Source organism: Zonotrichia albicollis, chromosome 8 (assembly GCF_047830755.1).
Source record: "Zonotrichia albicollis isolate bZonAlb1 chromosome 8, bZonAlb1.hap1, whole genome shotgun sequence".
Taxonomy (NCBI): Eukaryota; Metazoa; Chordata; class Aves; order Passeriformes; family Passerellidae; genus Zonotrichia; species Zonotrichia albicollis.
Window position 1 is genome coordinate 14,921,917 of NC_133826.1, and position 15,785 is coordinate 14,937,701.

The following is a 15,785-nucleotide window of genomic DNA, read 5'->3' on the forward strand; positions in this document are numbered from 1 at the left end:
TATGGCAAATACCTATTGCCAAAACATTCAGAGTTTTTTTATTTAGATTGGGAATCCAAATTCATAAGCTTACAAGCAAATGAAAAATCCTTAAATATGTCATGAGCAAAATGGAAAATAATATTTTATCCATGCTAACTTAGGAAGTTATTTCCATAATTCTAAAAACCATGACTGTTTAGGTATGGAACATTAAATTAAAACCAGTTAATAACAACTTAAAACTAATGACCACTTCAAAGGAAAAGCTAGATAAGTATCAAGACAGGCTCTTTACAGCAGTGTGCATTGAGATGATGAGACATAACAACTTTCCTGGTGGCATTTGGGCTGGGCTGGCATCAGAAGGAGTTGGTACACTACTATGGCAGTGCCTAGAGGAAAACAGTCTCCATTTCTATGGTGAATTTCTGAGTTGTAGAGAACCTGACATCTTGGGTCATGGTTTATAGCAAAGGGCATCCAATCATGACTGATTTTCAATCATCTAACTGTTCTAAATTATAATAATAGGGCCTTGTAAAATGACTTTGTTGGAAGCACATCTGAGTTTATATAGTTTACTTTCCCTCCAAAAAAATATCTGTGACTTCCATATCTCTCCTGAATATTTTGAGAAAAAACATACCAGGATTGTGTCTGACTCAGACTGACTGATCAATATCAAAACCTCCCTTGGAACACTTTTCTCTGGAGCAAAAGGGAAAATGGCTGACTGGTAACTCAGGAACAGAGTGTATCCAGAATCATTTAGGCTTTTCTCCTGAAATGAAAACCTCTCAGGAACAGGCCTTTCCTGTGAGTTGATATATAACCACAAACCTGGCAAAGCCAGAAATATCCCATGAGAATTCATCTGTCATCATTTCAGCACTGCTACTTCTGGCCAGCACAGAGCAACACAGAAAGCATAGGAAAAGGAAAAAGGGCAGGCAGGGAGAGCTGCACGAAATACTCTGTAGTGTGGGACACAGCTTTGTGAGCCAATCCTTGGGCTAGTCTGGCCACCTTTTCTGTTCTGGTGTAAGCCAGGGCTGAGGAGTTAGAGGCATTTCTTTGGGCTAGAGAGGAAAAGAGGCTAGAGAAGAAAAGAGGCTACAGAAGACAACACTGAGCTACCACATGGCACTCAATGTGAAAGGTCCCGAACCAAACAATACTGAAGTCTATGGAAAAAAATCTGTGACTTCAGTGCCCTCAGAGATTAGAAACAAAACACTAGTGGTGTTTTCAAAGGAGGCTTTTATAAAAACATTTATATTGTGACTCATGTTGAGATTATGCAACTGGGTAACTCAATTGTTGAATTACTCTATAGCATAATTCAAAAGAAAGCTAAACATATTGATCAAATTAATTTCAGGTTACTGCTCTTCACTTTTTTCTGTCACTGCTATCTGCAACACAGGTATCAGTTGTGATGAAAATTCAGGAAGAGACTGAGATGGAGTGAGGACAGGTCTTTCGGCTGTGGGGGTAGAAGGGACAGAAGCTCAAGGAAGACCCATGGAGGAACCACCTAAGGCAACACAAGGAAGGGGGAAATTGACAGCCTGAAGTTAAGCAATTGCAGGACAGTTTTAGATTTTTCTCAGACTTTTTAGATATGTGACCTGTCATTTCTCTTCGTGTGTTCTCCACAGGGCTGACCAGAGGATAGAATCCCAAGATTAAATATTCAAGGAAGAAAAAAGACAGGATTCCATTTTACAGATTTGTGCAATAAGGAATTGTCTTTCTAGGCTTTATCTTCTATCATATAGAATTACCAGATAAAGTCTTTCAACATTTCTGACATAATTTTAATCATGAAGAGGATCATAGCTTGCAGTTTGAGGAACAGGCCTGTCAGAAGACTGCACAAGATTCTTAGTCTGTGTTATGCACATAACACACCAAAACCTTTCTGGCACTTACACAGATCTCCATTTCAGTGGAGTTCACCTCGAGTTCACCTTGGAGTTCATGGCAGCCCGTGACAACTGATCTGATCACTAATAGTTAAGCAAAAAAGTCAACCAACCTTCTACTATAAAACACTGAATTGAATGCAAAGTAACAGCAAGCAACATGATCCTCTGGGCCATGCCTTCCTTTAGCCAGCCACAGAACAAAGGGCAGGAATCCAAGGGAAAGGCAATTTAATATCCTGACAAAAGCACACAATAACATTCCTATAAATAGTATGGTGTGACTCCTATTGGCAGAGATGAATTGGATTGTACAATTTCTTACTAGAGGTAGTACAGAATGAGAGATATACTTGATTTGCCTGCTGTTATTTAAATTAGGTTCCAAGAGAGCTGGGGAGTGAGGCTGCCAAATGATTGCTACTGCTTTTCTCTTTGGACTGGGTTCAGCTCTGTTTCTAAAATGGAACATTTTACACTGAAAACTCTAGGATGATCATCTGAGAAAAAGTTCATCTAAGAAGGCAAAAAGCACAATTTAACTATTTTTCTTCCTTCTCATCCTGTCTCCCAAATACCAGAAGAGCAGAAACTACACAAACACAATATATAGCTACTATTTTTTGGTGGCTGATATGGAACAATATTAGAAAACGACATCAATTTACTCTCACTTCCTTCAAACAATTAAGAGACATAAACATTCAGCTATCAATGAACCACCCTGGATACTGGACACTTGTTTTCCAAGTGCACACAATTTGCTAAGTTCCATATTCCCTATGAGAAATATGAAAGATATCACTCATTAAAACAAAGCACAGATGTCCTCAGGCAGCTGAGGTTCTTCATGGCAGTACAGACACCACTAAGCCAGGGACAGCCCTACTGGCTGCTAGAGACAGGGGTTGCTGCTGCCTGACCCTAAATTTACAGCAGTTCGCTGTGTCATTTATCTGCATTTTCAAGTCCAAACTTCATGATCTGTGTTCCAGGAAAGAACAGAAAATGACTTCTTTTGAGCTTTAAAATACCAAATGCCAATCTGAAGAATACTAAATGCCAAGAATTTTCGCACCTGTTGGCAATTTTGCCTAGGTCTTACTTATAAAATCAGTCTAATGATACAGAATCTCTTTCTCTCAAACTAGGAGCTACAGTTGTGTTAGTCCAAGACCACGGCATGAAGTGAAAGCAGTCTCTGATGTTGTATTTTATGTCACACATTAGCAAAGACAACAGAAGATGATGCAACAGCGACTTCATGGCTGCTTACACTGCCAGGCTTCCAGACTAATGCATTTCTTCCCTCTGGTCATGGAAAGAAATTCTTTCTCCTACATATTGATACATTCACCCTCAGTGGCATTCTGCCATTGAAGTAGCTACAAAATGGTGCTCTCCCTCTGTGTTTTCATAAGATTAATACTAAAAAAATAAAGTGTAATAGACCTTCCATATGATTCCAGCCAAGTGCATCAAGTCCCAGGCATGAGCTAAGGAGTCTCTGTGCTAGTGCTGTGCCCAGTGGCATGTTCCCTGAAATCCCCCAGGGTGAGATATTCCATAGGCTCCTAGACAGGCTCCCTTCAGCTGGCCAGAGCTCCTGGGGATCTGCAGAGTGAACAGCTGGATACTCTCAGACAGGAGTGAGCTGCTGGGTAAGCTTGGATGCAAAACCATTGTAGAAAGGTCCAGAATTTATGAAGTGAATGAATTCCATTCTGTGACAGTGCACAAGTAGAGGGTCAGTGTTTCTAAGACTTCTCACAGATTCCAGCTGTGAAGACAGGCTACATTCTTGTTTCCACACAATGAAGGGAGGTTTCCATATGCTTCCATTTAACTGCTGTATCTGACTGTGCTATGCATTTTCTGAGGCTTTCCATACAGAGCTCTGGGTTCTGACACTTCTTCTGAAGCCAGAGATGACAAACCCCAGGTTTCAGGGCACCTCAGATATTTTCCTTATGTGAGATTCCACTTTTGGTCTGATATTTTGATCTTGAGAGCAGAAAAAATTCTCAGTGGCCTCAGTGGGAGTTTGTTCTCAGAGCCTGAGGACCTGGGTCTGTCCTGAGAGCCTCTTTCATGAGACATTCCCAGTCATGCTGGGTGGAGGCAAAGGCATAAATCACAATTCCAAAACTGGACTCTTACAGACCTTGGGATATTTGGGATTTATTTTGAGTGATCTTTAATTATAAGCACTGTACTCCATGATGTGCTGCCAAAATCATAGAGATATTTATCAGGAATAAATGGAGCTGTGAAGACACCCCGGTCCAGCCCCTGGTATGATCTGTACAAGTCTCTTAGGAATCATGGATATGGTGTCAAACTGGTAGGTAAGGTGAGAGACACTTCACTAATGTGGGCTTTGGATCAGGGTTTTGTATACAGTGAGAAAATCCATTTCCCTCATAAAATGAAATGGAAATGACAATCTGACAAGTGCAGGTTCAAAGTTTAGCACACAGTAACTTCTGATTACACTTCTGCCTCCCTCAAAACTGTCTTTGAGAGACTTTGATTGTATTTCCAAGGAAGTAAATGCAGGTAAAGAAAATTGTCCTTAAAACATTGAAATAGTCCAGCGGTAGTTATAAATGGCAACTTTTGCATGTTTATGTGTACAGAAAGAGTCAAGTGGTCATCTTGGTTCTAGTTTTGCTCTCAGCTGAAACCAATGGCAAAGCCCATTGCACTGTGAGGAGAAATGAAGATTCAGATTGTTTCCTGCACGGAAATACAAGTATAATCTACCTGATTTCAGTACAAAGGAGTTCAGTGCAGAGGACACAGGGAGCAGCTGTAAATGGGTTATATTCCAGAATCATCTTTGCAGCACATCACTCTCTGCTCTAAGGAACACAAGGAGCATGGGTACTTACTCTTCTTCCCTTGGGTCCCTGTGGCCCTGAGGGTCCTCGTGCCCCTGAAGGTCCCTACATGTCAAACAAACTTATTATTCATTGGCTTCTAAACACAGGTTCCTCAAAATTACAAGGCTTATGCACCTCGAGCAACAACCAATGCAAGAAAAAAATATCAATCACTTTCACCCATGGTTCAAATTCAATTAATTGTGTTTGTACAATTTATGTAGAAAAATCTAATTAACAGACTCTATGTAACATTATTTTTACAAAACACTGATGTGACTGGTGGATAGATTACTTCTATTATCCCAAAATTTTTAGAAGATACTTGTATTTCAGCAACATTATGTTAAAAAGCATTAATATTTTCTGAAAAAAAGGTTTGTTTTTATCTGCATTGAAGACCCATGGTAGACAAATTATATCAATTATACACAGGAGATTATAATTTATTTTTTATTAACAATGAAACTAAACACATAATGAATCTATTCATACTGTATTAGGCACCAATGAATTCTAAAAATATTATTCAATTATTAACCATCCTTGCAAAATTTCATTTCCCTACTTGTCTCAATGGAGTGATTTTTAAATGGATGAGTAAATCATATAATTATTTTTCCCTCTCTCATAGATCATCCTGGCAAAGAGCAAGTGAACAGATTCTGTCCTCGTGTGCATTTTCATGACAGTTTTATAGATTGCAATACAAACTAGAAACTATTCTTAGCTTCACCAAAGCAACAAGACAATTTGAAAATAGCTCATTTTACGTCAAACCAAAGCACCACCCTATACCTACAGGTAATCCTTCTGGCCCCACAGGTCCAGGGCCTCCTGGAGGTCCTGGATAGCCCTAGAATTAAAATAAACATAGAAAAGACAGAAAAGTTTTATCTAAATTGCTATTATAGCAACAGCCAAGCCTGCAGCACATTTTCTAGAAAACTTCAACAAGAACATGGGCACATGTGTGTGGTGTGTCACTTGTGCAGCCCAGCAGCCCTCCATGGAGTGCTGTGTCCTGCCTCAGGACAAGGGTCTGGCCAGGAGGCCTGTCCCCCACAGGAGGGGCACCCAGGAGCTCTTTGGGAAGTGCTGGGCAGTGGAACTAGAGGTGATGATATTTACTACTCTATCTGGATAACCTGGGTTACTCAGGTTTACACAGGAAATGGGTATTTTACTTTCTCTCCTGTTAATTCTCCCTGCTTAGAGCAGTTTTTCAAAAATGCAGTTGCTCTACAGTTTCATTCAGCAGATCACTTTGCAATCACTGCTGCAGAGGGGATAAAGCCATAAAATGAAACTTCGTAGGGACCATGCATCACAAATACTGCTCTCCCATAAGGTCTGCACAGCTAGAAGGGAGAGAACTTATTACTGTTTTGGAGACTAAAGTGCTTTTATAAGTAACATAATTGTGGATTTTACATTACTTGTAACTTACCATGGCACCTTTTTCTCCAGGAGGGCCTACAGGTCCTGGACTGCCCCTCTCACCCTTTAACAACAAAGAAAGAGAAGAAAAAGAAAAGAACATTGAATATTCTTCCCCTTTTTCCAATGTCCACTGAGCGCACCTGTCAGTGCATCACACTATTGGTTGAGAAACTGCCCTTCAGAAACAGTGCAGAGACCTTTTTTAACTTTTCTTTTTTTAAAATTTCTGTATTCTTTCCTCCTACAAGCCTATTCATCTTTTAAAAAAAGTACACAACTGAATTTCTATGTCTTCTCTTTCCTAGAAGACTGAAGAAGAGGTTTGATTACATCAGTCTCTGAGAACTGCTGCTAGATATTTTCTCTCTGTTGGGTGCATCATATTTATAGTATGTTCCTTAATCCATAAAATTCAGGACAGCAAACAAAGAAAAAAGACAATATTTTTTTCTCTCTTCCTTTTTTCTTCAGTATGTGTTAGGAAAGCACAGCTCTAAAAGGAAGGCCAGCCCTTCAACAGCTGATGAAGCAACTTCAGTAGGGAAAGCAGGAAGGGTGTTTTCTGGTCTCCCATACCTTTTCACTTTTCATTCATGTCACATCCAGCCCAAATATCAGACTTAGCTGTAGATTATCCTCAGAAGATTACACTTTTATTACAAATAGTGCACATGACATAGTAATAGCACTCTAATTTATATTGTATACTGTAATTAGACTGGAAATGCATTTGTCATTTAAATCCACATAGCATGTGTTACCTTGCACTACTTAATCCACAAGAGAGGAAGAATAAATTCTGTAGAAACAGCATAGCAGTGACAATTATTGCACCATGAAGAAGCTTCCTTCCATTTGCTCATGACAATTTAATTAGTCTTTTACTTCTTTTCCCCTCCTAGCTAAGCTAGCAGCAGTATCACAAGGTAATCTTTTTGGGCCAAGTGTAATTATGAAGAACAAGAATCCTCTGACATGAAATTCTAAGATGACATTATCACTAAAACTGTAAGACATTTGTCTAAATCTAAAGCAGGGCTTTCCACTGATGCATTTCCTTTCACAGATTACATAAATTATAATCAGCTTTTAATGGAATTCCCTAATAGTAGATTAAGACTTCCTCAATAAAATATCTAAATAGCAGACACTAGTCTAGGTGAAATAATTCAGCCCTGCAGGAAAGAAATACAAATGGTCCTGCATCATTCTCACAAACAATTATGTTTTTATCATAATTGAAGCTGGCATGCAGTCCAGTAATAACTTCCTAGTTTTCAGTTTTAAAATACTTCACCTAAATAAAACCATGTCAGACACACTTAAGCTATTTATACTGTTCTAGTCACATTGAGTCTGCCAGGCTTTGCTTTCACAAACACAACAGTTGCTGCACAGCAGACAAAACTCAGGCTTGTCTTTTTTATTCAGTTAATGTATGGAGCCAAGTTTTACCTTTCTGCTTTTTTCTTCATTATGTAGTAGTGCAAAACCAGTGAGTACTGTATAAAACAAGTATAATGCATGCCAGTTTCTCTGAAACAATAGCAGTATAGTAAAGTGATATAAGAAAGGTATCAAATCTGTCAACTCCAAATTAACTGTGAAGCAAAAGCAAGGATATCAGATACATATCTCAAATAGGAACATTTGGATTACAAGTTTTTAAATCCCCATGCTCTGAAATAGCTACAGGAACATTAGCACTGACAGTGGTCAGCAAATGATCTCTCACCAGTACTTTATCACCCCAATGGTTTTCAAAGCTGCTGAGCAGTCAGATCCGTTATTATACCTTTTCACCCAGGTCTCCAGATGGCCCAGCTTCTCCAGGTAAGCCAGCTGATCCCTGTATACAAAGAAAGAAGACTTACTTACATGCTGTCTCTACTAGTTCACGGTCAGCAGCTCTCCAGCAACAGAGCAGGGCCCAATTCTCCCTGACAGAGAGCCATAGAGACACCCCAGGGCCCATTTCTCCCTCTCAGAGAGCCCATGCCAGCCTAAGGGGCACCTTGTGACAGTGGGGGCTCACAGGGACCCTGCATCAGCACCAACAGCAATCAGCTACTGCCAGGAGGAAAACTGCATCCACTTCATCACAATGCCACCCTGCCAACTTAGATCTGCCACTCAGCTCAACCTTGCACTGCTAAAAGCTTCACAAAAATACAAATAAAGGTGATAATTGCTCTGCTAGTGCTTCAGTCTGACCACAAATTTCAAAGGGAATAAATTCAGTGGAACAAAGTAAAATGCAGTCAAAACAAACTTATATTGGATCAGGTGTTGTCAGAATTTTCCCTTCAAAAGTAGTAGCCCCAAATGCCTTTGAAGTCAGAGGATCAGAGCCTTTCAGGCATTCAAAAAAGAAATAATTCTCTCCGGAGGCTCTCTCACAAATTTCCACTGGATAGAACAAGTACAACCATATGGGATGGGAAACAGGAGAGGAAGTACTTTTAAAAACCTTATTCCCAGTGCTAACAATACCTACTTTGTTATGAAAGCTAAAAGAAAAAGAAATTATAGCACAAGGTTCTAATTGAGAAAAATATGACACAATGAGCTTGAAGAAAAAGCACGAAGTGCCCAGAGTACACAGAGCAAGACTGCTCTGGGAACACGGCAGAAATGTGGAAGTTCCCAGTAATGATATAACACACAACTGTATGATGCCTGTATCACTTGAAAAAGGAAAAAAAAGAGAAAGTTATGTCAATTCACACATTGGCATTGCCATCTTTATGTGTGCAAGAAGGAACTAGCATTAGTAGCACTGCACTGGCATTGAAGTACAATTTGGAAAAAATGGCATTACTTAAAAAAATTAAAAATGCAGTCTTTATCTGTAGAATCTGGATACAGTTCAGCCTCAAGTCCTTTAACAAAACAGGTGTAAAGTAAGTAGAGATTTTATGATTACTTGTTCTCTTGGACTGCTAGCTATGCTGGAAATCCCACAGTTTGAACATATGGCAAAGAGCCAGCGATACAGCTACTTCTGAGGCTGACAGTACTGGCACAAATTACTTTATGGAAGGAACTAAAGAGATAAGCAGGCACCTGTATGGCCACTGGACTGATATATGATGTGTGGGAACTTGTGTATTATATGTCAGAACTGAGATGTCTCCTGCCCTGGCAGCAGCCAGAGATGGGTCCTGGTGATACTGGCACTGAGGCAATGGCCCCGACGTCACTGGCAGCAACCAGGGACTTTTGTGATGGATTTTGAGAGTGAGAGCCCCGAGTCAGAGCCAACAGTAGGCCTCAGTAGCAGGCTGAAAGCTGTGAGACAAAGAATTACCCTGTGCTCCTGCTTATCAAGCTAAGAGGTGTGGAGGTACAGTTTCAAAATGCTAAAGATGAATCACTTTGATTCCCCTGTTCCAGAAAGAACAGAAGACATAATTAGAGCCAAGGTGAAACTCAGACCTGTTCTCTCCCCACAGAGACACTCCTGATCTCCCACCCATGGCCAATGCCATGCTGTTTGCAGGACTGAAGATGCTGATCAGAAAGATGGAGAGCTGTGCCTTGCCCCAGCAGTGAATCATTCAATGTACAGCTCTGCTCAAGTTCTCTTTTCAATTCAGAAGTACTGTCTTCCCAATTTGGTTGTTCTGGGCTGCAAGAGCAGCAATGACTAGGAAGCAGTGACTGTGAATGTGCTCTTGTATTCCCTAGCACATTAGGGCAAGCCTATGGCACCCTCCAGAGAGAGGACCGAAGCTGGCTATTAAACAGAACGTTTCTTATACATTGGCTATTCCTCAAAAGTAGTTAAGAAAATTTATGGTAAAAACGCTAAGAAGGCTGATAAAAAGACGTAAAAGAAACTTGGCATACCTGGAATATGATATCCATGGAAAGCAAAACAATAGTCAAGATGACTAGAAGTGAAGCCAGTGAAATGCTAGAAGCAACAGGGACTTCAGAAGGTATGAAGGCGAAAGAAATTCATGACAGGTTAACTAAATGCTCCTACATTTGACTTCCAAAACAGAGGTCAAGTATCTGAGACTGAGAAAATGCTAGGGCTGGTATGCACACAGGCAAGAGAGCCAAAATACTTACTTAAGAATAGAATCTTGAGTTTCAAACAATTAGTAGTATTCAGTAAAAAGAAAGTACAGAGAGCAAAATATCTTGTTCTGTCAACATATTAACCTATTAACCATAAAGTGATGTCCCTACATCATTCCTGACAGACTTTCTGTAAGATCATGTGTCTCTTGAAATCCCAGATTTGGACTGGCTTGCTATAAGAGCAGCTACTAGGACTGGATTGAGGTTTCAACTCTCTCCATCTTATGTAAGAAAAGGAATACAGTCCAAAGCAGATCTGTTGAATCAATGTCTTCCAGCATCCCTTCAATCCTCTGGGGAGCAGTGATGGATTCCAAATAGAAAACTGAATATATTAGAAAACAAAAAAGTGAAGAAAAAATCCTGAAGTGATTAAAAAAAGAAATCAGCAACTTATTAAAAAAACAGTCATCAACTTTCATTTACAAGGACTTGTGTAAAAGTCTCCAGTGAAAATAGCAGCATAATAACAGCATTTTAGAAACCTTCTTGACAGGACTATTTTGTAGAAAATGAATCAAAGACCAGATCTCACAACTAACACATGCCTGAGAAAGACAAAAACATCTTGCCAGGGCATATGCTCTGTGTTAGAAACTGGACTGCAGTTGAATAATTGAAAACACATTGTACACTTAATGCAAACTCAAGTATAGAGTAATCCATTGAAAAACCTGCTAGTGAGAAATGAACATACAGCTAGTTCCAAATATTCCCACGACAGCAGTTACCTGCCAAGTTGTACTTTAATATGCTCTTCTGTGATAATTGAAAATTTTCCAATCCAGTGCTATTTCATTTACAGTTCAGCTTTCTCAAACATCTTTATTCAACATTCATTTAATAAGATGACATAATACATTTAAAATACTATCTTGTCACAATGACATTTTTTTATTAATTTTCTGTCTGTTGAGAAACTTGGTTTGTAATCAACCAGAGGCGATAATCTAAATGAAAATGTGTGATTTGCTATGGCCAATGGAGGAAGTGAATAAGAGCAGAGATGCACCATATTTGCACCCTGCAGCTGATATTTTACTCCATTCTTTAAAGAAACTACCTGAATATTTGAAAAGCAAAATGTACTGGCACCAATCACCTACTCAACAGGAGTTTTAAGAAATAAATAAATTTATTAAATTTTGCTGCCAGTGTAAAGCAGGGTAATTCTATTTGATAGAGATTTGATATTCCTCTACCTGTAGAGGAATGCTTGCATTTAAGGGAAGCTGCCTGACCAAGTGGGGGTAGGATGTGCTCACTGACAAAATTTTGGAAGCTGAACTGCAGATATCATGTGCAGGTACTATTATGAACCCTAAAAAACAGCTGAAACCAAAATGATAAAAAGAACCACTAGCAAAAAATCCTTCAAGAAAAATGAGCAGCAGCTTGATAAAGCTAACTTCTAGCTACTGTAACTCCTTCTGCACTCCTCTCAGCAGGAGCTATAGCATATCAGGTCACCTGGGGTAGAAACAAGCACAAGGTAAGACACAGAAGCACCTTTATTGCCATTCACTGTTAAGTCCTTCATAGAACCCACAATAATCTCTATCCAACCGCTTTCTGAAAGCAGCTGGAGCAGTTCCCTCTTTGGAAGCTCTTGGCAATGTCCCATGCATTCACCAGACTTTGGAAAAAAAGGCTTTCCTCAATTGACTTATCTTTTAGCCTATGGTTTAAAATTCTCTTTTGTATATCCCTAAAGCCCAGACTTTTCAGGATAATTCAAACAACTCCTTCTGTTGAGCATCCTGAACACATCAGTTAAAGTTCACTTAATCTTTTCTTCAAGCAGAAGGAATTGCAGTTTCCATTCTCCCTGAATTATGCATCCCTGGTGCCTAATCCAGCTGATTTTTACCCCTCTGAAGGACGTAGTAATTGCTTTATGGTAATTCTTCCCAAAAGCAGCTCAGCTACAAGGTACATGGCCTGCCTGCAGTATTTTATTGTCTTTCACAGACTCCTGCAGACTGACCATTTACAGCCTGCTCTGGAGCTGCCATCCACAGCCTGAACATCACTGCTTTTCCTTTGCTGCACTGTAAGGGTTTTTTCATGGCAAAGCACTTTTTATTTCAGCTTGGTTTCCTTCTGTTGTTTCAAAAACTATGTGCAACCAGGGAAATTTGCTGACATGTAATTTCTGGAGATTATTTTTCCAGGATTTGTGTTCACGAACTCTGCCTTTTGACACCAGTTGCACATACTACAGCTGACAGTTCTACCCTTCTACTCTGTCTCAATGTGTGTACAAACATCAAGGATTTCTAATTCAGAAGAGTACAGGCTGAATTTCTTTAACAAATTTTAGCAAATTGATCATTTGTAGGAGATGACTGAAATGAGTTTCAAATATTTGCTCTCCATCAATGAACTGCATTTATCTAACATAAAAACATCCAGTTGCACATGTCAGCAAAGAAAAAAAATTTCCTCCCCCAAAATATAAGGGGAATTTTCTCAATAGCTGAAAGGGTTGTTTCTTTTGGCATGGCTTCCAAAAGATTTTGTCTTATCAGCATTGTAAATTTGCTCTGTCTGCTGTTCCCTTGGTTCTCACTATCTTAACCAATCCCTCTTCAATTGGACCTGTTGGTCCTGCAGTTAACCAAATATCCTGCAGCAAGGAACAGCTGCTGGATTCTACCCCAGCTCAGGGCTCTGCTGAACCAAGCAGCCCCACCTCAATCTGCCTCCCTTCCCCTTTAAACAAACACAACATATGCTGTAGCCAAAAAACCAGCTTTTGTTGTAGGATTTGGTTAAGGAATAGTGTCTGAAGTCTGACTTGAAGCACATTCCTGGTCTACTCTTAAATGTGTGTCATTTATGCTTATGAGCACAGCAAACATTTCATAAATTTAGTCTGCTCTGTTTCCACAGTGGACAAGCATCCAGAAATATTTTGGCAGAAATGTGCTCTGAGGAATTAGCAGCTTCATGTGACCTAAGAAATGTTGGATGCTGGGGCTTCTATACTATTGACAGAGCTGAATTTCAGCACATATTCCACCTTACTAGGCTGCAAAGCCAAGTGCTACAGTCCAATCTCCTGCTGTTGAAGTTTCCCTGCTTGTGCAGAATTGCCATTTGTGCTCTTCAAAGCAGGTATTAAGCAGGACCTGGGAAAGCTGCTAGAGAAATGGAATAACTATTTTGCAACCTCAAACAGGTGTTGCAGACATTTTAGTCAATGACAAGAGATGGATGATACCAGGGGAAGTAAGCAAATTGAAAGAAACAGAAGAAAAATATTGGCACAACCCTTTGGTATCAATAGCAGGCACATGTGGTCATGGCATAATTTTCAATAATTTCAGCATTTACAGGATTTATGATTGCAAAATTGCTTCTTTGGACAGCTTATTCAGGAAATGCACTAGTTGTCATTTGGAAAACTGGAATGCTATGATGGATTCCCCACTGCTAAGAACCAGTATAATATATTTTTACCATGGACTTGAAAATATGTGCTACATCCTGTAATTTGAAGAAGTCTGTCCATAGATGTAATGAATAAACAGAAAACTGTAGACAAGCCAAAAGGGGAAGCTGCTGAGGTCGTGGTGCAGAAGGGAAAAAGCAAATACACAAAATTCTTTAGACATTGGGCTTATTATCAACATTTTAGCAATTTCTTTTTCCTTTTGCCTTTAATATCAAATAAACTTTACAGTACTTGCACATTTTTACTGCTATTTGTACAGTTCCTCTCTGTATTTAGTGCCACCAAGCACCAGGTAGCACACAAACTGCACAAGGCATCAGTAAGGACAGATATGCCCCTTTCTTTGACTCCATCTCAAAATCTGTCCCAGTGGTTGGTAGCACTTGTACTTTGCTTTTGCACTTTGGTTTTCAAATTTTTTTTTTTGTGTGTGGCATGTTTGATTCCAGAGATGCGCTCATGCCACCAGAGCCAATGCTGAATAACAGTGAGTGGATTTATCTGTGAATTAACAAGTCCATACTCTGTGTGCGTGCCAAGGGAAAGAGAAATTACTTGTTACAAACAGAAGCTGTTGAGAAGCTGGAAGCAAGGTCTGTGTCCAAAGCATACAGAAGTGAATATTTTGCATCAGGACTCACGTCTGGAAAAGCATTTTATGCATATGAGAAAAACCATATTCTTCCTGTTAGTACTTTTCAATTCTTTTTGGAAAAGCTTAACTGTTACAGATTGCAGTGGTGAATAAGGTGAAGGAAAGGAGTTTTGAAAGGTCTAAGAGTTGAGTGTGCTTGTGTCTCCTCTTGGTGTTTCACCACTGGCCTCAATGACAACAAAATATGTATTATCCCCCTAAAGGTCATGCAGTGGGCATTGGTCCTCTGCTGCCAGACAATGCAAAGGTCACCACACATCAAGGACCTATGAAGCTCATTTGATTAGATAAATGTACATAAAGCAGAAGATATTCTACAACCCACAGGTAAAAATAAGAAATATTTATCAATAACTTAGAAACTATTTTGGTTTTCAGGTATTGTGTGCCGTTCTGTATCACGTAAGTTCTCCAAATATCACAAGTGGGAAATGGCAATTAATGATTGGCTATAATTATCTTTCTTTACAAGACTGCAACAGGGTTTGTTTGGCACAGAAAATATTATTTCCTTCTTGCAGCTTGCCCCTGACTGTAGTCAGGTACTGGTATGATGATTTTATTTAACATCACTGCAACGTATCATCATTGATTGTGTGTTTGAGCTAGTAATTACTACATAGAATGGAGCTCTTCTAGTGGTGAAAGACATTATGCTTACACAAAATAACTGAGTTGTGCAAAATTTGTCCACTGAATTCAAGCTCACTGTGGAGCAAAAAAAAAAAAAAATTCTATGTCAAATCCAGAAAGTTAAGTAACTAGGTTCTGTGGCTGTTTCATGTACTAGTATTGATGCAAGGATTCGAGATTGAGCACAGCTTTGTCTTTTGTTGAGGGTTTTGGTGCATGTCACTGTAAAACATAGTAAATGTTATCAGTTTTGTCTAACATGTTACAGGCTGAAATTCAGACAGAAGTCAGACAGAATTCACACGCAAAAAAAGTCACCCCTAGAGATATGCTGCATGACTTTCAAGGGGACATTGTGGCATGTCATGGCACTTCTGCTTCCTGTGTCAGCAGATGCTTTTAACAGAGAGTCCAGCTTCTCAGTGCCCTTCCCCAGAGCACAACCTCCAGAGTGCCCAGTGGAGCTGAAGTTTGTACCACTCAGCAGTTTGTCCCACTCCTGCAGTCACCAGCCATTAGATGAGGTGCCTCAGGTACATCTGCTCAGTGCTGTGCAGACAATGGGGAGCTGACTCTGACTACCCACTAAGCTGAACAGAGTTCATGTGAGAAGTACAGCACTAAGCCCAAACCAAAGTGTGGTATCTCTCTTCAGCATAGGTGAATTCCAGAAATAAAATCAATTTAATCATATTCTACACAATATT

The 15,785-nt window shown here is 39.6% G+C and overlaps 1 protein-coding gene across 4 annotated transcripts in view; it reads right to left on the reverse strand.

Annotated features, from left to right (window-relative positions):
- COL24A1 (collagen type XXIV alpha 1 chain) overlaps positions 1-15,785 on the reverse strand; it is a 119,118-nt gene that overhangs the window by 36,655 nt on the left and 66,678 nt on the right. For all 4 annotated transcript variants that reach the window (XR_012581303.1, XM_074546065.1, XM_074546066.1 and 1 more), the window contains 4 exons: positions 8,034-8,087; positions 6,246-6,299; positions 5,598-5,651; positions 4,805-4,858 (listed from right to left, as the gene is read on the reverse strand). Coding sequence is in view for 3 of the 4 variants with exons in the window: in XM_074546065.1 (XP_074402166.1) it covers positions 4,805-4,858; positions 5,598-5,651; positions 6,246-6,299; positions 8,034-8,087 (216 nt within the window). In the remaining variant the exon portion in view is untranslated. The remainder of the gene's footprint in view (positions 1-4,804; positions 4,859-5,597; positions 5,652-6,245; positions 6,300-8,033; positions 8,088-15,785) is intronic.